This window comes from Mauremys reevesii, linkage group 25, assembly GCF_016161935.1.
Source record: "Mauremys reevesii isolate NIE-2019 linkage group 25, ASM1616193v1, whole genome shotgun sequence".
In the NCBI taxonomy this organism is placed as follows: Eukaryota; Metazoa; Chordata; order Testudines; family Geoemydidae; genus Mauremys; species Mauremys reevesii.
This window is the reverse complement of record NC_052647.1, coordinates 13,588,128-13,610,838: the sequence shown is the minus strand read 5'-3', so window position 1 is coordinate 13,610,838 and position 22,711 is coordinate 13,588,128. Positions and strand designations below refer to the sequence as shown.

The 22,711-nt window shown below is 46.0% G+C and overlaps 1 protein-coding gene across 3 annotated transcripts in view; it reads left to right on the top strand.

Annotated features, from left to right (window-relative positions):
* Window positions 1-22,711, top strand: part of LOC120390904 (GEM interacting protein) — a 55,189-nt gene that overhangs the window by 19,685 nt on the left and 12,793 nt on the right. For 2 of the 3 annotated variants that reach the window (XM_039513901.1, XM_039513902.1), the window contains 9 exons: window positions 10,357-10,450; window positions 11,814-11,880; window positions 15,215-15,278; window positions 16,838-16,963; window positions 17,343-17,407; window positions 18,820-18,930; window positions 20,357-20,437; window positions 21,077-21,265; window positions 22,063-22,200. In XM_039513901.1, the coding sequence (XP_039369835.1) occupies window positions 10,357-10,450; window positions 11,814-11,880; window positions 15,215-15,278; window positions 16,838-16,963; window positions 17,343-17,407; window positions 18,820-18,930; window positions 20,357-20,437; window positions 21,077-21,265; window positions 22,063-22,200 (935 nt within the window). Of the gene's footprint in view, window positions 1-9,823; window positions 9,950-10,356; window positions 10,451-11,813; window positions 11,881-15,214; window positions 15,279-16,837; window positions 16,964-17,342; window positions 17,408-18,819; window positions 18,931-20,356; window positions 20,438-21,076; window positions 21,266-22,062; window positions 22,201-22,711 lie in introns of those variants that run through there. The other variant, XM_039513903.1, reaches the window with a different exon arrangement.

The window sequence follows — 22,711 nt, the reverse complement described above, 5'->3', positions numbered from 1 at the left end:
GGGAATTGACATCTTGATAGCAAGAGAGAGAGACGATCAGAGAAATGTAGGGCTTGAAGGGACCTCAAGAGGTCATCTAGTCCATTCCCCTGTGCTGAAAAAGGACTAAGTATATCTAGACCCATCCCGACAGGTGTTTATCTAACCTGTTCTTTAAAATTACCACATGATAGGGATTCCACAGCCTCTCTAGGACAGCTGTTCAAGTGCTTAATTATCCTTAGGTTAACCTAAATCTTCCTTGCTGTAAAGCCAATTCCTTCTCAGCCTACCCTTGATCCTGGAGATTGATCCCTGTTCTCTTAACAACAACCATATAACGTAAAACTTGTATAGTGTCTCCTCAGTCTTCTTCTGTAGACCAAGCATGCCCAATTCTTTCTACCTTTTCCCATAGGTCATGTTTTCTAAGCCTCTTATAATTTTGTTGTTCTCCTCTGGATTCTCTCCAATTTATTCACATCTTTCTTAAAGTGCGATTCTCAAAACTGGACACAGCACTCCAGCTAAGACCTCATTAGTGCCAAAGAGAAAGGAACAATTACCTTCCATGTCTTACATATAACACTCCTGTTAATAAAACAGGAGTACTTGTGGCACCTTAAAGACTAACAAATTTATTTTAGCATGAGCTTTCATGAGCTGCTGTGTGTTCCATTCTATGCATCCGAAGAAGTGAGCTGCAGCCAGGGGCGGCTCTAGAGCCCAGCGGGGCAAGCGCCCTGGGGGGGGGCTTTCTTCCCGGGGGGCGGCTGTGTCCGTGGGTGGACCCACAGTCATGCCTGCGGGAGGTCCCGGAGCCCGGGGGGGTGACCGACGGCCCGCGGGGCATGAGGGCGGAGGGTGGGCTGGCCCCTGGACTGCTCCGCCTGGCCTGCGGACGCAGGCAGGGCAGCGGGCCGCCCGCGAACCGCGCGCCGCGCCGCGGCGGCCCGGAGCGGCCAGCCGGCGCGCACCGACCCGACCCTGCCCGTCCGGCGGCGGCAGCCGCGCTGCGCTGGCGCTCGCGCCCCGGCTCCGGGCATGATTGCTTGGGGCGGCCAAATTTGTAGAGCCGCCCCTGGCTGCAGCTCACGAAAGCTCATGCTAAAATAAATTTGTTAGTCTTTAAGGTGCCACAAGTACTCCTGGTTTTTTTGCGGATACAGACTAACACGGCTGCTACTCTGACTCCTGTTAATACAACCAGAATGACATTTGCCTTTTTTGCAACAGTGGACTGTGACTGGTGATGGGCCATGAAGAGCCTTGAAAGTGAATACAAGTAGCTTATTTTTAAATGGGATGAAGTTCCTTTATCAGAGATCCTTGAGGCATGTAAATAGATTGGTCTGGAAGTTTTTGGAAAGTGTAGGGGATAATTTCCTGGTGCAAATGCTGGAGGAACCAACTAGAGGCAGAGCTCTTCTTGACCTGCTGCTCAAACAGGGAAGAATTATACGGGAAGCAAAAGTGGATGGGAACCTGGGAGGCAGTGACCATGAGATGGTCGAGTTCAGGATCCTGACACAAGGAAGAAAGGAGAGCAGCAGAATATGGACCCTGGACTTCAGAAAAGCAGACTTTGATTCCCTCAGGGAACTGATGGGCAGGATCCCCTGGGAGAATTACATGAGAGGCAAAGGAGTGCAGGATTGCTGGCTGTATTTTAAAGAATCCTTATGGAGGTTGCAGGAACAAACCATCCCGATGTGTAGAAAGAATAGTAAATATGGCAGGTGACCAGCTTGGCTTAACAGTGAAATCCTTGCTGATCTTAAACACAAAAGAAGCTTACAAGAAGTGGAAGATTGGACAAATGACCGGGGAGGAGTATAAAAATATTGCTCAGGCATGTAGGAGTGAAATCAGGAAGGCCAAATCACACTTGGAGTTGCAGCTAGCAAGAGATGGTAAGAGTAACAAGAAGGGTTTCTATAGGTATGTTAGCAACAAGAAAACAAAAGTCAAGGAAAGTGTGGGCCCCTTACTGAATGAGGGAGGCAACCTAGTGACAGAGGATGTGGAAAAAGCTAATGTACTCAATGCTTTTTTTTGCCTCTGTCTTCACGAACAAGGTCAGCTCCCAGACTGCTGCACTGGGCAGCACAGTATGGGGAGAAGGTGACCAGCCCTCTGGAGAAAGAAGTGGTTTTGGACTATTTAGAAAAGCTGGACGAGCACAGGTCCATGGGGCTGGATGCGCTGCATCCAAAGGTACTAAAGGAGTTGGCGGATGTGAATGCAGAGCCATTGGCCATTATCTTTGAAAACTCGTGGTGATCAGGGGAGGTCCCAGATGACTGGAAAAAGGTTAATGTAGTGCCCATCTTTAAAAAAGGGAAGAAGGAGGATCCGGGGAACTACAGGCCAGTCAGCCTCACCTGAGTCCTTGGAAAAATCATGGAGCAGGTCCTCAAGGAATCAATTCTGAAGCACTTTGAGGAGAGAAAAGTGATCAGAAACAGTCAGCATGGATTCACCAAGGGCAAGTCATGCCTGACTAACCTAATTGCCTTCTATGACAAGATAACTGGCTCTGTGGATGAGGGGAAAGCAGTGGATGTGCTATTCCTTGACTTTAGCAAAGCTTTTGATACGGTCTCCCACAGTATTCTTGCCAACAAGTTAAAGAAGTATGGGTGGGATAAATGGACTATAAGGTGGCTAGAAAGCTGGCTAGATCGTTAGGCTCAACGGGTAGTGATCAATGGCTCCATGTCTCGTTGGCAGCTGGTATTAAGTGGAGTGCCCCAAAGGTCGATCCTGGGGCCGGTTTTGTTCAATATCTTCATTACTGATCTGGAGGATGGCGTGGACTGCACCCTCAGCAAGTTTGCAGATGACACTAAACTTGGTAGATACGCTGGAGGGTAGGGATAGGATACAGAGGGACCTAGACAAATTAGAGGATTGGGCCAAAAGAAATCTGATGAGGTTCAACAAAGACAAGTGCAGAGTCCTGCATTTAGGACGGAAGAATCCCATGCACTGCTACAGATTGGGGACCGAGTAGCTAGGCAGCAGTTCTGCAGAAAAGGACCTAGGGGCTACAGTGGATGAGAAGCTGGATATGTGTCAGTGTGCCCTTGTTGCCAAGAGGGCTAATGGCATTTTGGGCTTTATAATTAGGGGCATTGCCAGCAGATTGAGGGATGTGATCATTCCCCTCTATTCAACATTGGTGAGGCCTCATCTGGAGTACTGTGTCCAGTTTTGGGCCCCACACTACAAGAAGGATGTGGAAAAATTGGGGGGGGGAAGAGTCCAGCAGAAGGCAACAAAAATTATTAGGGGGCTGGAACATATGATTTATGAGGAGAGGCTGAGGGAACTGGGGTTGTTTAGTCTGCAGAAGAGAAGAATGAGGGGGAATTTGATAGCTGCTTTCAACTACCTGAAAGGGGGTTCCAAAAAGGATGGATCTAGACTGTTCTCAGTGGTACCAGATGACAGAACAAGGAGCAATGGTCTCAAGTTGCAGTGGGGGAGATTTAGGTTGGATAAAAAACTTTCGCTAGGAGGGTGGTGAAGCACTGGAATGGGTTCCCTAGGGAGGTGGTGGAATCTCCTTCCTTAGAGGTTTTTAAGGTCAGGCTTGACAAAGCCCTGGCTGGGATGATTTAGTTGGGGATTGGTCCTGCTTTGAGCAGGGGGTTGGACCAGATGACCTCCTGAGGTCCCTTCCAACCCTGATATTCTATGATTCTATGTGCTGAAAGGCCGCTTGGAGGCTGACAGCAGGTCAAGACAGATAGGCGTTGCTGTTGGATAAGAAAGGGACTATCTGTATCCCTATTAATGAATGTTTTGAGTACACAACAGGTTGCTTAATGGAGCTGGCATTTTCTAGGACAGGAAAACATCTTAAATCCAATTTCTTTCTGCTTTAAATTGAAATTTTAATGATAAATACAGTGAAGGAACCTGACTGGCTGACCCTATTTCTATTTTATATTCCCTTGCAATCAATCCTCACTTTCAAAAGCATAATCTATAATTTTGCCCATCGCTATTGTAGATCACACACTGATGAATCACTTCCTCTTGTTTTACAGTATCTTTTATATCTACAACTCTGTAAATAAAGGAGAAAGGAAGGTGACCACTCAAGAAAGAAAACAAGACTGGTTAGGAAGTTAGATTCCTAAAGACAGCTTGTGACTAATTTTTCCAGTTTCAGATGATTTGTTAGATATGTTGTGCCTCACTTTATGAAGTGACTATTTCTCCCAGAATGCCAAAATCAGAAAAGAGTCCTTTTAACTTGTCTGTGACTTCTGGCTGTATTCGCTGATGCTTCTAGTTCTACATGCAGGGCCAGTGAAACAGGCAGAACTGCAGGATCTCAGTGCTTGGATGAGATGGTGTTTGGAGGACGGATTTAGGTTTATTAGGAACTGGGGAATCTTTTGGGAAAGGAGGAGCTATATAGGAAGCATGGGCTCGGCCTAAACCAAAATGGAACCAGATTACAACTTTTTAATTGTACATGCCAGCAAAGGGGTTTTTAAACTAAGGGCTGGAGGAAAGTGGACAGGTACGGAGGAAGCACATGGTTTGGACACATCCCTGGAGGATTTATTAAAGAGAATACTGTATATCCTAGTAAAAAGGAGAGGATAGAAGTTGATAAAGTGCAATAGGAAGTGAGGCAACAATCAAACAAAAATGAGTTCCCATCAGTTATGTCACATGAAAGCAGACAATTAAATATTGACAAATTTTATAAGTGCTTATATACAAATGCAAGAAGTCTAAATACTAAGATGGATGAACTGGAGTGCCTGGTATTAAAATGAATATATTGCTACAATTGGCATCACAGAAACTTGGTGGAATGATGATAAACTATAGGACATGGTAATACCATGGTACAAAATATATAGGATTGAGTAGGTCACACTGATGGGGGAGTGGCACTATTTTTGAAAGAAAGCATAGAGTCAACTATAATAAAAATCTTAATTAAATCTAAACAGTACCAAAGAATCTCTATGGATAGAAATTCCATGCTTGAACAACAAGAGTATGGCAGTAGGAATATACTACCAACCACCTGACCAGCATGGTGACGGTGAAATGCTAGGAAGAGTAGAGACTACAAAAACATAAAACCCAATAATGGGGGTTTTAACTCTCCCCATATTGACTGGGAACATGTCACCTCAGGATGAGATACAGAGAAAATTTCTAGACACCATAAATAACTGCTTTTTGGAGCAGCTAGTTCTGAAACACACACGGGTACGGGCCATTCTTGATTTAGTCGTCATCCAAGAGGTGACTATAGCTTAAGTGCTTGCTAATAGCATCCATAATGTAATTCAATTTAACATCCTTGTAGAGGGGAAATACCAAAGAAACCCACCACAGTAGCATTTTACTTAAAAGGGGAACTACACAAAAACAAGGAGGCAAGTTAAGGTGGAAATTAAAAGGAACAGTCACAAGAATGAACTGGCTGCAAGCTGTATGAAAACTATTTAAAAACACCACAATAGAGTCTCAGACTAACTGTATACTCCCAATTAAAAAAAAAAAGGCAAGAGGGCCAAAAAATGCCACCAGGGCTAAACAGAGCAAAGAGATGGTTAGAGACAAAAAGACACTTGAAAAATTAGAAGTCAAATCCTACTGAGGAAAATAAAAAGGAGCATAAACATTGACAAGTCAAATATAATTAGGAAGGCCAAAAAGAATTTGAAGAGCAACTAGTAAGATACAAAGTAACAGCAACATTTTTGTTAAGTACATCAGAAGCAGGAAGCCTGTCTAACAGGCAGTGGGGCCACTGGACAATTGAGGTGCTAAAGGAGCACTCAAGGAAGACAAGGCTGTTGCAGAGAAGCTACATGAATTCTTTGCATTGGTCTTCATTGCAGAGGGTGTGAGGGAGATTCATACCTGGGCCATTCTTTTTAGGTGACAAATCTGAGGAACTATCCCAGATTGATGTGTCAGAGGAGGTTTTGGGGCAAATTGATAACTCAAACAGTAATAAATCACCAGGACCAGCTGGCATTCACCCAACAGTTCTGAAGGAACTCATATGAAGTTGCAGAACAACTAACTGTGGTATGTAACCTGTCACTTAAATCAGCCTCTGTACCACATGTACCACATGTCTGGCAGATAGCTAATGTGATACTGATTTAAAAAAAAGACTCCAGAGGTGCTCCTGGCAATTACAGGCCAGTAAGCCTAACTGCTGTACCAGTCAAATTAGTTCAAACTGTAGTAAAGAATAGAATCAGTCACATAGGTGAACACATTATGTTGGGGAAGAGTCAACACAGCTTTTGCAAAGGGAAATCATGCCTCACCAATCTTAGAATTTTTAGGGTGTCAACAAACATGTAGATGAGGGTGATCCATTGGATATAGTGTACTTGGACTTTGAGAAAGTCTTTGAGGTCTGTCACCCAGGGCTGGCTCCAGTCACCAGCTCAGCAAGCAGGTGCTTGGGGCGGCCAAGGGGAAGGGGTGGCACGTCGGGCTCTTCGGTGGCGGGTACCTCTCGGAGGGAAGGACCTGCCGCTGAATTGCCACTGAAGAAGAAAGCAGCACGGTGGAGCTACTGCTGATTGTGACCGCAGCTTCTTTTTTTTTTCCTGCAGCTTGGGGCAGCAAAAACCCTGGAGCCAGCCCTGCCCTCACCAAAGGCTCTTAAGCAGAGTAGGCAGTCATGGGATAAGAGGGAAGGTCCTCTCATGGATCATTAACAGGTTAGAAGATAGGAAACAAAGGTTAGGAATAAATGGTCAATTTGCACATTGAAAGGTAAATAGTGGGGTCTTCCAAGAATCTGTCCTGGGATCAGTGCTGTTCAACATACTCAAATGATGTAGAAAAACAGTGGAGGTGACAAAGTTTGCAGACTACACACAATTACTCAAGATAGTTAAATCTTAAAAGCCTGCAATGAGTTACAAGGGGATCTCATAAAACTGGGTAACTGGGCAATAAAATTGCAGATGAAATTCAATGTTGATAATTGCAAAGTAAGGCATACTAGAAAACAATCCCAGTAGTGCATAAAAATGGAGTCTAAATTAGTTATTACCAGTTATGGAAAGATCCTGGAATCATCGTGAATAGTTCTCTGAAAACATCTGCTCAATGTGCAGCACACACAAGAAAAAGCTAACAATGTTAGGAAACATTAGGAAATGGATAAATCTGTGGTACACCCACACCTTGAATACTGCATGCAGTTCTGGTCAGGCCATCTCAAAAAAGATATTAGAATTGGAAAGAGTACAGAAAAGGGCAACAAAAATGATTAGGCATATGACAGAGCATCCATATGACGAGAGATTAAAAAGACTGGGACTGTTCAGCTTGGAAAAGAGACAACCGAGGGGCAGATATGATAGGGGTCTATAAAATCATGAATGATGTGGAGAAAGGGTAAATAACACTTCCTTATTCACTTTCACATAACACATGAACCAGGGGTCACCCAATTAAATTAATAGGCAGCAGGTTTAAAGCAAACATAAGGAAGTAGCTCTTCACATAACACACAGTCAACCTGTGGAACTCATTGCCAAGGGATATTGTAAAGGCTAAAAGTATAACTGGATTCAGAAATGAACTAGATAAGTTCATGCAGGATAGGTCTATCAATTAGTCAAGTTGGTCATGGATACAACCCCATGCTCTGGGTGTCAGAAAGACAGGATACTGGGCTAGATGGACTGTTGTTCTGACCCAGTATTGCTATTCTTATGCTCTTATGACCAATTGAGTTGTGGGTCTAGTGAAGAGCAGAATTTCTGTAAGTCTAGGGAAAAAAACAAAAAAGTCAATGATTGTGAGATAGATGTGCTCCTTCTCTTTGCAGTGGTCTAGTTCACAATTCCCAAGGTGGGACAGATGAAGTTGTGTAAATTAGACTCTTTGGGTGGTCTCTTTCTGGTCATTCTGCAAGAGTAACATGATTCTACCTTGCATTTTAGGTCTGGCTCTCTGTTGGGGCCACTCATTGACATTCGGGCTCACTCCTGGCATTTTATGGGAGGCTCTAGTGTTACTCATGTATCCTTGCTAACATGTAACCCGACTGTACTTGCAGGGCCACAGTAGGTTTGCTATAGGTGATCAGACTTTTCACCTTTGAAGAGTTCCTCTCTCGTGACATGGAAGTCACAGGCTGGATGTGGGACCACTGAGAGGTAACTGGGCAAGCAGTAGGATACAATTTACAACGGTGTATTAGCATCAACGGTGATTTTAATCAGCTCTAATTTCTCTCATGAGGCTGGCAGGCAAGTTCAAATGACCTCTACACTTCCTCCAGGCCTTCGGTAAAAGCAGACCCACTCCTGGATTACATTCTCTGTTGGGATGAAATGCTCAGACTTTTGAAGAATGATGTAACCATTAATCTCAGTTTTTTGCTCAGCAAAAGCAAATAAGTTATAAATGTTCCCATCTTTGTGCTCCATTTCATAGAAGAGGTGCCTGCACTGTGCTGAACTTCGTTGCAGCTTGGAAACTGGCCATGCTCCTTTAACACAGACTGTTCCATGGCCCACCAAACTGATAGGCTTGGGGTGGGCTGCATTGGCCTTTTTCCTTTACTCTTAATGATGCTTCTTTAAAATGAATTGGCCTCTGACACAACATGACTGACACAGAGAGTCACTTTCACCTGACCCAGGAGCTTTATTAGAATATGGAAGTAAGATTATCTCTAAAGCTGCTCTGTCTTTCTCTGCTTCGCTGTAAAGCTTCTGTCCAGAACCTTCACAACCTCCTCACTTCCTGCCAGACAATTGTGCTCCAGATTTAAAGAAAGTCTCACAACCTATCTGTGACCTTGCAGGCACAGGCCACCCTGAAGGCTGAGAGGAAAGGAACGGGGCATGACCCCATCTCCTTTTGTATCAGCAGGAGGAAAAAAGACTGGTTTGCACTGGGGAGTAACAGAAACCCTGGAAGGGCAGAACAGTAGGTGCCTTCCTCCTGCACACTGGAGAGTTCAGATAGGCAGAATTCCCCACTCCCTGGACTTCAGTGTGGCTCTGCAATGGACCTTACTATGGGCTGCGTATGGGTTCCACAGTCCACTCCTCACTGAGGAGCTGCCAGAGCAGCCAACCTTCTAATAAAAACCTGACTTGAAAATCTGCATATTTCAGCTGGGACACAGACCAGTTGTAGTCAGATTAACAAGACAAGACACTGACTTTTCCATCAAGCACCATTAACTGACATTTGCAAGCGCTTGCTCACTGACTGCACCTCTCAGCTACAAGTGAAGCAACTCTTGATTTAGGTCAACCACATCCTGTTTCCTGGAATGTCAGGGGGACCAAAAAAAGAAAAGAGCGAAGTTCACTTCTGTTTATACCAAATCTGCCTAGTTCTCTATTTTCAAAATGCCCTTGCTTTTCTGCAGTGACGGGTCTAGTTTCTGTCAATAGTCCTAACTGAATGTATCTGAGTAGGAAGCAAGATTTGCCTACTGTACATCCTCCATAAAACACATGTGCTCACGACCACCTGTCTGTTTGTGCAATTTTTGGCAGAATATACTCAGGCCTTTGGAAGATCAGTGGCAGGAATTTATTGTTGTGTTGTGAATGCTTGTCGTGGAATAAAGCAGATATAATATTTCATCAGCTAGAGTATCACCAGAAATAAGCATGTATGGTATTGAGAAATGGTTACTACACGCAACACATTGCAACACAGGATAGCATGTGTTGTTCAAGCAATGAACAACTTCCACAACTCAGCCCTGCCCATGCATCTTGATCCCAATCTGCAGTTTTACACACACACACACACACACACACACACACACACACACACACACACACACACACACACACACACACACACACACACACCTCTGCCAATGCACATTACAAGTCATATGCACCACTAACTGATACACAAGACTTGAGGTCCAAAGTAGAGGCCAATTACTAACGTGATCCAAGTGTAGTGCAGACAGGTACTATGTGCAAGCTTCTCACACATGGTGCTCCAATGCACATTAGCACTGACCCACAATGCTCCTGCTATTTCAGTTCAGCACCTATTCTCAAAAGAGTTCTTGCTAATTTACCTATCTGATCTTGGGCCTGTTCCCTAGCCCATTGGAACTGGTGGAAAGACTCCTATTTACATTAGTGGACTCTGGATCTGGCTTCTTATTTCCAAGGAGCTCAGTCACCCAAGCAGCCTTGGAAAATGTCCGGTTTTTCCACAATTTTATCTACTCCCAGCTCGTTCTCTGTATATTGGACCTGATCCAAAGCCCACTGCAATGCACAGGGCTCCCAGTGACATCAGTGGACATTGGATCAGGCCCTTTGGGATTTCTTAACAAAACTGTTTCTCTTTCCTACTTACTTCCAGGTCTCAACCATCAAGTGAGAGGGTCTGAAAACAAGAAGCGGTTCAGTGAGATTTTCCGGAGTCTGGACGCCTTAGAAATCTCGCTTGGAAATACGTATGTACACAAATAGGATGGGACTGGTTCCATGGGACCTTAACCATCCAGATCTGCTTTTTCCCTTTCCTTCTTTTACAGTGTTTACACAGTCACTCTATATGTGCTTTGTGACTCATTACCTCCATTGCTTATTATTACCCTTTTCATATTTAGAAAAATTATCAGAGTCCGCTCCCTGCTTCTTTTTCTCTAGGTTAGAGATTTGCTGCCTATAATTTAGATTTACTTTACTAACTACTATCTTCCAGGCTTCCTAGGCTATCAATCACCTTCCTTTCTTCTGAGGTGTCTTACTAGAGGATGTTTTCAGGGAGCTCTGGATTTACACCAGTGAGAGCAGAATCTGGCCCACTTGTTGTTGTCATTGAATATGTATCTCGTAGTAGCACCTAGAGGCCTACCTGATTCAGGGTCCCATTGTGCTAGGTGCTGTCCAGAGCTAACAACAGTCTCTGCTCTGAAGATCTTGTCTTTCCGCCTTAATCCACACACATTCTGAGCCTGATTGTGGAATCCTCATCTGTGTGATGGTGACCACTTGAAGTGAATGGGGCTACTTGCATGAGTCAGTGTAAATTCCACACTTGGCCCTATATTATGTAATCAAACACTAAAGGAAATGTCTGTCTTCTCTCGTGTTTTATGTTTGCCCGCAAAGTGTACTATCTCAAATAAAACTATTTAATTTGTAAAAGAGAGCAATCCATATGAAATAGTGAAGGGAGGCTCATTGCAAAAGCAGATAATGTGGCAGAGAAGGGTTTATTGAGAATCTCTATTGCTTTGTAGCATATTAAATGGTGGGGATTATAACAACAGTAGTTTGGTTAAAATTCAAACAGATAGAAGGTGGAGAGTTCATTCTGCTGGGCATGTTTGTATTGTTGCTCTAGTTAACTCTGGGATAGGCACAGACACCCACTGATGGCTTCAGCTGGGTGTGCAATAGCTATAGTTGCACTATAAACCCTCCTTTATGTATGCTCCATAAGCTTGGTCTCAGTTACATCCATGAAACCCAGTGAAGTAATTGAGGTTAAATGGGTTTAACAGAATAGAATTTGGGCATCTATCTTCCTAATGACTACCTTCAGCTGAGACATGGATCCCCTAACTCTGCTAAAGGCTACAATTATCATTTCTGGTTAGATTCTTAAATAATATAAATTATTTGGACTAAGCCAGGTCAAAAAAAACATCTGGTTATAGATTGACCTCTCTCCTAGTCATATTCTGCATTTTAGACCCCAGAAGAAATGGGCTCAGCAATAAATTAAGTGCCATGGTTCTAGTCCTGCATTTTGCAGCTTCCAAGATAGCTTTAAGTCTTTATTATTTAATCAGTTTATTTACTTTACAGGACAGTTGACATGTTCATTGATGACACAGACAGCACAGACCTGACCCCAGAAAGTGAGATACTCCCGGTAAGTGAAGAGAGACAACCCTTTTCAATAGAGATATTAAGTAACATTTATTCTAGCAAGGGAAATTAAGTTGTTTTGGTTAGGATTCTTACCAAAGGAGAGAGAGAGAGATGCTAGGTGCACAGATACAGTGATGGTGTTAGAACAGTGGTGAGCAACCTGTGGCCCGTCAGAGTAATCCGCTGGCGAGGTCCAGCTCCAGGCACCAGCTAAAGAAGCAGGTGCTTGGGGCGGCCAATACCAAGGGGCAGCATTCCAGCCACTATTGGGGCGGTACGTCCGGGTTTTTGGCGGCGGGTCCCTCAGTCCCTCTCGGAGCGAAGGACCTGCCGCCAAATTGCCACCAAAGAGTGGAGCGGCGCGATTGCGCTGCCGTGGCTTTGGGGGGGGCACTTGGGGCGGCAGAAAACCTGGAGCTGGCCCTGCTGCTGGCAGGCCGCGAGACAGTTTGTTTACATTGACCGTCTGCAGGCATGGCCCCCCGCAGCTCCCAGTGGCTGGGAACATTGAACTGCAGTCACTGGGAGCTGCAGATGGTCGTCTCACAGGCCACCAGCAGGTTACTCTGACAGGCTTCAGGTTGCCCAGCACTGTTAGAAGAACCTGTATATAATAGAAAATGAGAAGCATGGCTAATTTTATTTTGGAGACTAAAGAACAGATAATACTTCATGGAATTTTCAGGTGCATGCAGTTTGGATTCACTCTTGCTGATTAAGGAAAAGTAATTTCCTCCATGCCAGGAATCACTGGGTAAAGTTCTAGGACCTGTGCTATGCAAAAGGTCCGACAAGATGGCAGTGCTGTCAACCTAAAGTGTTCAAATATCATGAGTCAGGCTGCAAAAAGTCATGAGATTTGCTTAAAAGCTCAAAAGAATTGCTTTAGTCAATGCAAATTATTGTAAAAAGAACAGGAGTACTTGTGACACCTTAGAGACTATCAAATTTATTTGAGCATAAGCTTTCGTGGGCTACAGCCCACTTCATCGGATGCATAGAATGGAACATACAGTAAGATGATATTTATACATACAGAGAACATGAAAAGGTGGAAGTACCCATACCAACTGTAAGAGGCTAATTAATTAAGAGAAGCTATTATCAGCAGGGGAGAAAAACTTTTGAAGTGATAATCAAGATGGCCCATTTTGGACAGTTGACACGAAGGTGTGAGGATACTTTAACATGGGGAAATAGGTTTGAACAGAGACTGGGAATGGCTCGGTCATTACACTAATTGAATCTAAGTTAATGGTATCTGTTTGCATATTAATTCGAGTTCAGCAGCTTCTTGGAGTCTGTTTTTGAAGCTTTTCTGTTGCAAAATTGCCACCTTAACGTCTGTCACTGAGTGGTTAGAGAGGTTGAAGTGTTCTACCGGTTTTTGAATGTTATGATTCCTGATGTCAGATTTGTGTCCATTTATTCTTTTGCGTAGAGACTGTCCGGTTTGGCCAATGTACATGGCAGAGGGGCATTGCTGGCACATGATGGCATATATCACATTGTAGATGTGCAGGTGAATGAGCCCCTGATGGCGTGACTGATGTGATTAGGTCCTATGATGGTATCTCCCGAATAGATATATGGACAGAGTTGGCAATGGGCTTTGTTGCAAGAATAGGTTCCTGGGTTAGTGTTTTTGTTGTGTGCTTGCTGGTGAGTATTTGCTTCAGGTTTGGGGGTTGTCTGTAAGCAAGGACTGGCCTGTCTCCCAAGGTCTGTGAGAGTGAGGGATCGTCCTTCAGGATAGGTTGTAGATCCTCGATGATGCACTGGAGAGGTTTTAGTTGGGGGCTGAAGGTGATGACTAGTGGCATTCTGTTATTTTCTATGTTAGGCCTGTCTTGTAGTAGGTGACTTCTGGGTACCCTTCTGGCTCTGTCAATCTGTTTTTTCACTTCAGCAGGTGGGTACTGTAGTTTTAAGAATGCTTGATAGAGATCTTGTAGGTGTTTGTCTCTGTCCGAGGGGTTGGAGCAAATGCGGTTGTATCTTAGAGCTTGGCTGTAGACAATGGATCGTGTGGTGTGTCCTGGATGGAAGCTGGAGGCATGTAGGTAAGTATAGCGGTCCGTAGATTTCTGGTATAGGGTGGTGTTTGTGACCATCGCTTATTAGCACAGTGGTGTCTAGGAAATGGACCGCTTGTGTGGACTGGTCTAGGCTGAGGTTGATGGTGGGATGGAAACCGTTGAAATCATGGTCCTCAAGGGCTTCTTTTCCATGGGTCCAGATGATGAAGATGTCATCAATGTAGTGCAAATTATTGTCTCAGTGAAATTTAATGACACATAGAAGCTCAGACTAGATGATCTAATGTTCCCTTCTAGCCTTAATTTCTACAAATCTATGAAAAACCATGAGATTTTTTAAAATAGATTTGGGGTTCTTTTTATTTGCCTTCAGGTTTTTGAGCCTTTAGGCTGTACTCATGTTATGTTTTCAGGCTTTTCTCCAGAGCCAACTGGGTTAGAACATATTTGTCCCTGTCACGGATCGTGCACACCTCATCCCCTTTTGGGATGGGGCACGGGTTGTTATAGGCCCATGGGCAAGTCTGCATGACCCCTCTGGGTCTTGGAGTAATGTGGCCTAACAACCAAAGTCACTCTATCTGCCCTCACAATCAAGGCTGTGCGGCCTAGCGGCTCAAGTCAGTAGAGCGGCCCTCACAATCAGTAGGGCTGGTGAGGCAGGCCACTACTCCAGGGTAGGCGGTGGCCAGGATAGGGGGACCCGGGCCCGCCTTCTCCACTGGGTCCCAACCCAGGGCCCTGTCGGTGGCAGGGTTGCCTGCCACCAGCTCAGCGGGGATCCAGCTGAAGCACGCTAAGCTAGTCTCTGGGTTTCCAACCACCTCCTTGCAAAGGCTCTCTGGGGTTACTTCCTACCTGCTTCTCTGCAGCTTGGGGTCTCAGGGTTCCCCCGGTCTCTCCTCCCTCTGTGGCATCGGGAGCCTGGGGATCACTGCCATCTGGCTGGCCTCTGTGTCATGAAGTGTGAGCGGTTCTTCATCAGGAGTCTGCAGCACACCTCCTTCCTCTCCAGCGGTCAGCCCCAAATGAATTGGGTTGCTCCCTTTTATACCTGGCCTCCTTGGCCTAAAGAGAGGCATTAACCCCTGCAGTCCTAGTGCGGGTATGCACGCCCTGTCACAGTCCCCCACATTTCTGTAAGTTGTGGAGTTTTATATTATGCCACTAGCCCTCTGTCAAGTCTTTGGCCACCTTCCTCACTACATAAAACTTCCCAGGAAAGAAGACTCTAAGAGCAGCTCTTGGTAAATTCCTCTAAACATCTGGATAATATTTTTCCTCTTTGTTTCATAGGTAGATGAAAGTTTCTACAAGAGCAAAAGCAATTTGGAGGGGCAGGTGCAGACAAACATCACAGGTAACTTACGAGAAGCAAAGTAAAATATATAGATGACTCAAGAATAGTTGATCCATTTTCTGTCATTGGCTCTTGTACCCCACCTATGAAAAAGAATGTACAATTCAGATGTCTCCTGGTTGCAATTAGCTTATATGGTCATGGCAGATTCCAGCAGAGATGAATATAGTCTCATATGTCTATTTGGGGCTCTAAAGCTCAGTATTCACATTGCTCCCTATAACCCCATGAGATGGGGTGCTCTACTCACCACCAGGACGGCACTTCTTTTTGGCCACTCTGGGGATTAGCTCTGCAAGGCCAACACCCCTTTCTACACTTACACATCATCTCTCCATCCCCTCTGGCTGGTCTGTAGCCTCTCTCTTGCTCCTGGAGTTGCCTCTTCATGACTCCGCCCTCCAGCCAGTCCCTTTCAGGCTTGTGTATCAAAGTCCCTTCTCACCAGCAGTCTCAGGCAGTCTTCCCTTTCACCGCCCCTGGTGCCACTCCCTCAGTGTCTGGTAAGGGAACCAGGCCTGCCCTCTTCTCTGGGTTCTAGCTCAGGGACCTTCTAATCAGCAATTTAAGTCTATTCCCTCATAGACCTTTCCCTGAACCTTCTCCTACCTTCCCTCTCTCAGAGTTTGCCAGCCTCCCAACTGCCTACTCCCAGGGATTAACTGTGGGCTACTTGTCTTTATAGACCCAACCCTGCTCCTTCTTCCTCATATGGGCTGCCTCATGTAGTCAGGGGATTACTTAGCCACCTGATTCCCCTCAGCTATGGCCTGTTGGGCTAATTAGCCCCATTCTTAATCTATATTAACCCTTTCCAGGCAAGTGTGTGGTGAACACCCCTCATACCTCATCTGAGCCCCTTGTTTACATATGTTTTCACTTGTTATTTCACTAAGATCCAACCTTCGTACACTGACTTTGACTTTTGAGCACTGAGACGTTAATTCACTATATTACTATAGCTGCCTGTCAATTTTTAGTACAATAAATATTTGCCCAATAATTAAAATCAGTTACTGTATTTGAAATGCTGTTGTTGCTCACTTTTCATAGACTCATCAGTTCTATATTCATCACTGGCATCATAAAGTCCCATATAAAACCACATCTCCCCTCATGAGAATCTTCCATTGAAGAGAAGCCATTTTCTAATCTGTGTGATGACAACTTTGGCTTGAAGTTCTTTCAGAATTGCTGATTTCAGTGCTGTGAATCTGTCTCAGCATCCTCAAGGAGCATAACTGCAGTTCACCACTCCAAGCATCATCACACAATGGACTCTGGCTTCTAATTTACAAAAAATAAACTTAATAAAACATTGTATTGTGGACCAAATGCATCTAAATTGCCTCAAACTCATATGGCTGTGCTGGGGAGTTGGTGTGAGATTGGAGAGTGCTGTGAAATAGGCTAGTATAGCCTTGTTGTTCCATGAAAGATCTCTTCTATGACCTATTGTTATCTGAAGATGGCACAAGCCAAGATATCAGAGAGATTCACCATGGGGAAGCCTCTGCCTGTCCTCTGAAGCCCTTCTGAATCTGGATTTATTTTTGCAGTTGAAGAGGCTGATGAGATGCTGATAAAATGCGAAGGTGGTGTTGATGCAGCCCTTGAATATGCCAAAACGTGGTGTAAATATGTCAAAGAACTGCTGAGCTGGATTGATAAACGCTTGAATTATGGTGAGTCCCATTAATGGAAACCATAATCTCTCCTCTGCTTCCATTTATGATACCAAATTATCTCATTGAATAAGGGTGAAGTAGGGTCAGCTTTAAGACCTTGTACTCTCCTAGCTTGGTGTTTCTCTGCAGGCAGTAGTGGATTCAAATAAGCTAACACGGAACAGGTGAAAGGTTGCTCTTCTAACTTGGGTCTGAACCAGATGTTAAAATGCAGAATCATTTCTTAGCAGAAAAGGCTAAGCTCAAGTTCTTCTAGTCCTAGAACCTCCTCTAGGATGATGCCAAATCACATACTGGCTGAGCAATACCTCTGTTCTTGGGAGACATCCTCCTGCCATTGAAGATCTAGAGACTAACCTGTTCTTCCCTTTCACAGAAATAGAGTTTGCTAAAAGCATTGTGAAGATAGCAGAATCAGGCCAATCTACCATTAAACAACAGGTAAAATTTCTTTGGGACTTTCCTTCTTGGATTGCTTTCACTGTACCAGGGCCGCCCGGGGGGGGGGCAAAGGGGGCAATTTGCCCCGGGCCCCGGGATCCGCAGGGGCCCCCAAGAGAAGAGCGGAGGCTCCCGCCTCCGCCCCTCTCCGGGAGCCTCGGCGTATCAAGCGCCGAGTCTCCGGCCGAGCCCCTGAGCCCCGCCCCGAGCGCCGTGGGGTGGGGGGGGGGCAGCTGCCTCCGCTCTGCATGGAGCTCACCGCCCCGCCCCCTCACCACGCGGCTCTGAGCGGGACGGAGCTCAGGCCCTGCCGGCGACGCGCTCGGTAAGAGGCCGGGCCGGGTGGGAGAGGCCGGGCCGGGAGAAGTGGGGCCGGGCCAGGGGGGGAGAGAAGCGGCGGACGGGGACGGGCGGGGCGGGGGCGAAGCGGGACCCGCCGCCATCGAAGCGCAGCCCGGTCTTCGGCGGCGGAGGCCCCTTCTGTTCCTGGACCCGCCGCCGAAGTGCCCCGAAGGCCCGCGGCGGGGACCCCCCCCCCGAATTACCGCCGAAGCGGGACCCGCCGCCGAAGCACAGCCCGGTCTTCGGCCGTAATTCGGTGGCGGGGGGCTCCCGCCGCGGGTCTTCGGGGCACTTCGGCGGCGGGTCCCGGAACGGAAGGGCCCCGTGCCGCCGAAGACCCCGGGCCCCCGGAATCCTCTGGGCGGCCCTGCACTGTACAAGAGGGTTTATTGTGCCACTGTGTATACATCACTCATGGAGTCAAATCAGCTCTGTTTTGAATCATGCTGAGGCCTATAGGACACAATTTCCCATTTGTTAAAAGCACAAAGTTGCAAAGAAGTTCAGTAATTTGCCGTGTACAAGTCTAAGCAAGGGCATTAAGGATATTCTAAAGGCCGACATAACATAAGAACGTGGGAATTCCCAGATTGGATCAGACCCATTATCAATCTAGCCCAGTATCCTGTCTCTGCCAGTGGCCAATACCAAAACTTCAGGGGAAGGTACAAGCAACTGCACAGTAGGCACCTGTGGGTAATCTGCTTCCTATGAAAGTTCATCCTAACGCCTAATAGTTAGAGATTGGTTTAAATAATGAAGCAGGAGGTTTTATATTCATTCCAAAAGTTCTGTCTAGCATTAATTGATTTCCTTTTTCTTCCATATGGTTATAAAGGGAACAAAGATTGTTCTATGCAGTAGACAAAGGGATGCATTTTTAATATGTCAAAGGAGTGGAACATAGAATAAAAACTCCCTTTGATGCTGCTTTGTGATGTGCAGTGTGTGTTTGTTATGGCTGTAATTAACATGGACCATTTCAGTTCATAATAAGCAAAAATTCTTTTAACCTGGAGAAGCTGTTGTGACTACCTGGTATTTCCAATGCACACTCTCTGACTCTCCAGGTCTGCATGCCACTCCAGCTGCTCTATACCATGGTCCTGGAACATGACATCAGGATTGGGAGTTTAGCCATTGAGACTGCAGGGGCTTTGCAGCTGAGAGAATACTGCCAGGTACTGTATTTCCTGCTTAGGTGAGACAGTTTAATCTCACTGGTTAGCCAAAGGCAGCAGCCACGGTAGCTCAAGGGCCCATTAATCTTTTGGGAGCTAGATGCTCTCTCTGATTTGATTGAGAGAAAAGGGAAGGAAGTCCACACCCAGCTTCTGGAAAAGGGAAGTTACTTCCCAACAGAGCAGCATTCTGAGAGCTTTGGTTTCTGATGTCATAGCCTCAGCTGCCAGAGCTGGTGCTGTCCTCAAACCATGTCTCTCTCCACCTTCCCATGACCAGCATCTATATGGTACCTCAGCTGTCTCGGGTCGACAGTGATGGTGAGAGAGACAGAAAGACCCCAGCTTGCCTCTCAGGGGCCAGATGGAATCTGCAGTCCCTTCTTACTAGAGAACTGCACACATTTGATCTGGAGTTGCTGGGAGGCAACAAACACAGGGCCTTTACACAGTCCCTTTCCAGAGCAGAACCTCGCTGCGGCCCATCCTGCCCATTCTTCCATGCATGTGAAGAGTGTTTCTGTTCTGCTGAACTGGCAGGATGCCAGGACCTGTGCAAGGGGATCATATACTATAGCATGGAGCTCCACTCTGCAGGGGTTCCTGGCATAACTGTGTGTAACAGCTCATTGGGAGCTAAATGGGCTGGGAGTATCTGTACCTACTCCATCGTTCCTCTCAATGGTGTGCGTGTGCAAGGGAGGGAGGGAGAGAGACGCACACACAGTCTGGAACCTAGTCTAGCTTTAGGCTGCAGTGGCAGCTACAGAGCAGCTCAGGGTATGTCTGCACTGCAGTTAAACACCCATAGCTGGCCTGTGCCCACTGACTCAGGCTTGTGGGGCTCAGGCTATGGGGCTGTTTATTTGCGTATAGATGTCCAGGCTCCGGCTGGAGCCCCAGCCAGAACGCGTACGCCACAATTAAACAGCCCCATAGCCCAAGCCCCTGAAGTTCAAGTCAGGTGGCCTGGGCCAGCCATGGGTGTCTAATTCCAGTGTAGACATACCCTGAGTGACTTGGAAGGAGTTTTTCTGCCTCCTCGCTAGTTTGCCCAGTTACTCAGGCTGAGGCAGGGCAGGTGCTGCAGACTTTCCCCTCTTTCAATCTTGATGACATGAAGTGACTTGGTTTAATGTAACCCTTTAGTGGTGTGGGTATGAAACGAGGCTGCAGAAGTAGAGGGGTAGGGTTAGCATCCTGACACTGATCCTTAAACAGCTCCAGCCCCAGCCTTTGTAAGACAAGGTGAGGGATCACATTTGGGGCTCAGAAATGTTAATGCCAGAAGAGACCATTGTGACCATTTCATGTGACTTCCTGTCTAACATAGGGCTCTCAGTGGTGTCTGCATTAAGCCCAATAGCTTCTGGCTGAGCTAGAGTATAACTAAGCTGTTTTCACCTGCACCTTTATTCCCTTGCAGCCTCTCACAGCCAAGAGAAATGAAATTGAGAAGTGGCGGAAAGAATTCAAAGATCAGTGGCTAAAGGAACAGAAAAGAATGGTAAGAGACTAAGAGGTGGAAAATGGTGAGAGGGCCAGGCCATCTTGACAGCTACAGGCCCAGAACATTGAGAACATGGGGCCTCTCAGAACACGTAGAGAGAAGTGCTAACAGCAGCCATACTGGGAACCCTTTACCCTGGCCTGCACTGCTTTGCGAGGTGGGAGGGTCCCAGAGCTTGGGCTGCAGCCTGAGCCCTAACATCTACACTGCAATTAAACATCCCCTTAGCCATAGCCCCATGATCCTTAGCCAGCTGGCATGGGCCAGCCACGGGTGTCTAATTGCAGTATAGCGATACCCATCCATCTCAATGGGGTATATGCTCTAAAGCCTAATGACAATCATCATTAATATGTAAATAATTAGTTGGAGGTGTGCAATGAGGATGGTGATGAGTCAGGGCAGTGTGGTTAGGAGGAGTGAGAACAGCGCTGGGTGCCAGGAGATGCTGAATTCCAGTCCTCCTTGGTATTGTAAGTGATGCTTGCATAGAGTCCTCTCCACAGTCTGACGCTGGCTAGCACTGGCCTTAGAGTAAGTGACACTCGGCACCCACGAAACAGATGCTTTTATGGCTAGCAGACTTGTGGACCCAGTCTCCGATGTGCCCTAAACGGCCTCCTTCTCGGATTCCAGAATGATTCACTGTCATCCTTGCGCAAGTCCCGCCTTCACTACATACAGCGCTGCGAGGAGTTGGAGAAAGCCAAGCTGCTGAGTGCCAAGGCAGAAGATGAGTACCAGAGCATAGCAGCAACCCACCCTGGCAGCGCCAACAAGCAGCTGGAGAAACGGCGCCGCTCTCGTGAGGAGGCACAAGTGAAGGTGATGGGGTTGTAGCACGTCTCTCTTATACAGATAACTGGGGAACAGGCTCAATGAACTAGAAGCCACTTGTAATATTGGACACTGAGTAAAATATTATGAAGCTACTAGGTTCATCCTTTGCTGCTGGGATGTGGGGTTGATCAGGGCTAGGTCTTGAGTTTTCAGCTTTTAATCATTTTGGATACCCTCTGCTCTTTCCCATTTTTGGCACCCACAAAGGCACCTGTGCCCAGAAGAGTTTGGGACCCTGACTAGCCTATTCCTCATGTAAAGAGGAATATTCACTGCTCGGTGGCTTTGCCATGCTGGGCTAGATACCCCGGTAGGCTGAACACCTAGCATTACAACTGAATGTGCTGCAGAGCAACGCAGAATGCTCCAGTGACACAGACGGGTTTTGAATTCACTAGCCTTATGGAGAGTTTGCAGCCTGTTGATTAGAGATGACCAAAAAATTTTGAATGCAAAGTTTTGTTTTGTTTAAAAATGGCCTTTTTTCCAAAACAATTTTTTTCATGAAAAATTATTACTGACATTTTTAATTTTTCACAAAAATATTTGTCCCATCTTTGATTTTTTTAAAATGTATCAACAAAAGTATTGAAAATCAGCACCAAGACTTAACATAAATGCTTAACAAACAAGCCAATAGCCCCATTCAGCTCATCTCCCATTGTGTTCTGTGTTATCACGTGTCACCCCACTCATGGCTGCACTGTGGTCGCCTGCCCGTTATTTCCAGGGTTCCCAGCCTGGCATTGCTGCTTCTTCATTCTTTATTTTGCTGCACCCAGGTCCAGGAAACAGAAGTTTCTTACAAGATGTGCATCAGTGATGCCAACTCTCGTCGGCAGGAGCTGGAAAAGGTGCGGGAGAGAATTGTCTCCCATATCCGGAAACTCATTTACCAAGGAGATGAGGTGCTGACGCGGGTGAGTATGACACTGCTGTGCCACTTGCTCCAGTCACAGGGAAGTCATCATTCAGGAGAGAGCCACCTGATCTTTCTCTACTATACAGATAATTAATGTGATGGTTCTCAAGCAATCAGAACCCGGATCAGTGGTCCCATACATAGCTATAGTGACCACAAACCTCCTATTCTATCAGGGGAGTCTGTGGGACAAGGCTGAATCTGGTGACAGATGATGTAGAGACAAAAACAGAGGCTAGAGAGCAAGCTCAGAGCCAGTGAGCAAAGCTCATCCTGTATATGATTCAGCATAGAGGAGGTGAAGTCCTCTCTTGGCTTGCCCAGAGGAGCCCTCACCAGCTTTACCAATGACCATGACTGAAGTACAGTTCCTATAGCAGCTGGCTATGGGGTAGGGGGTCTGTGTTTTGACTGACTAACAGGCTTGTATGCAGATTTATTTAAATTAAGTGCAATTCTTTGTGTAATTTCATTAATAAAGTGAAACTAAAATGCTAGGCAGCTATATC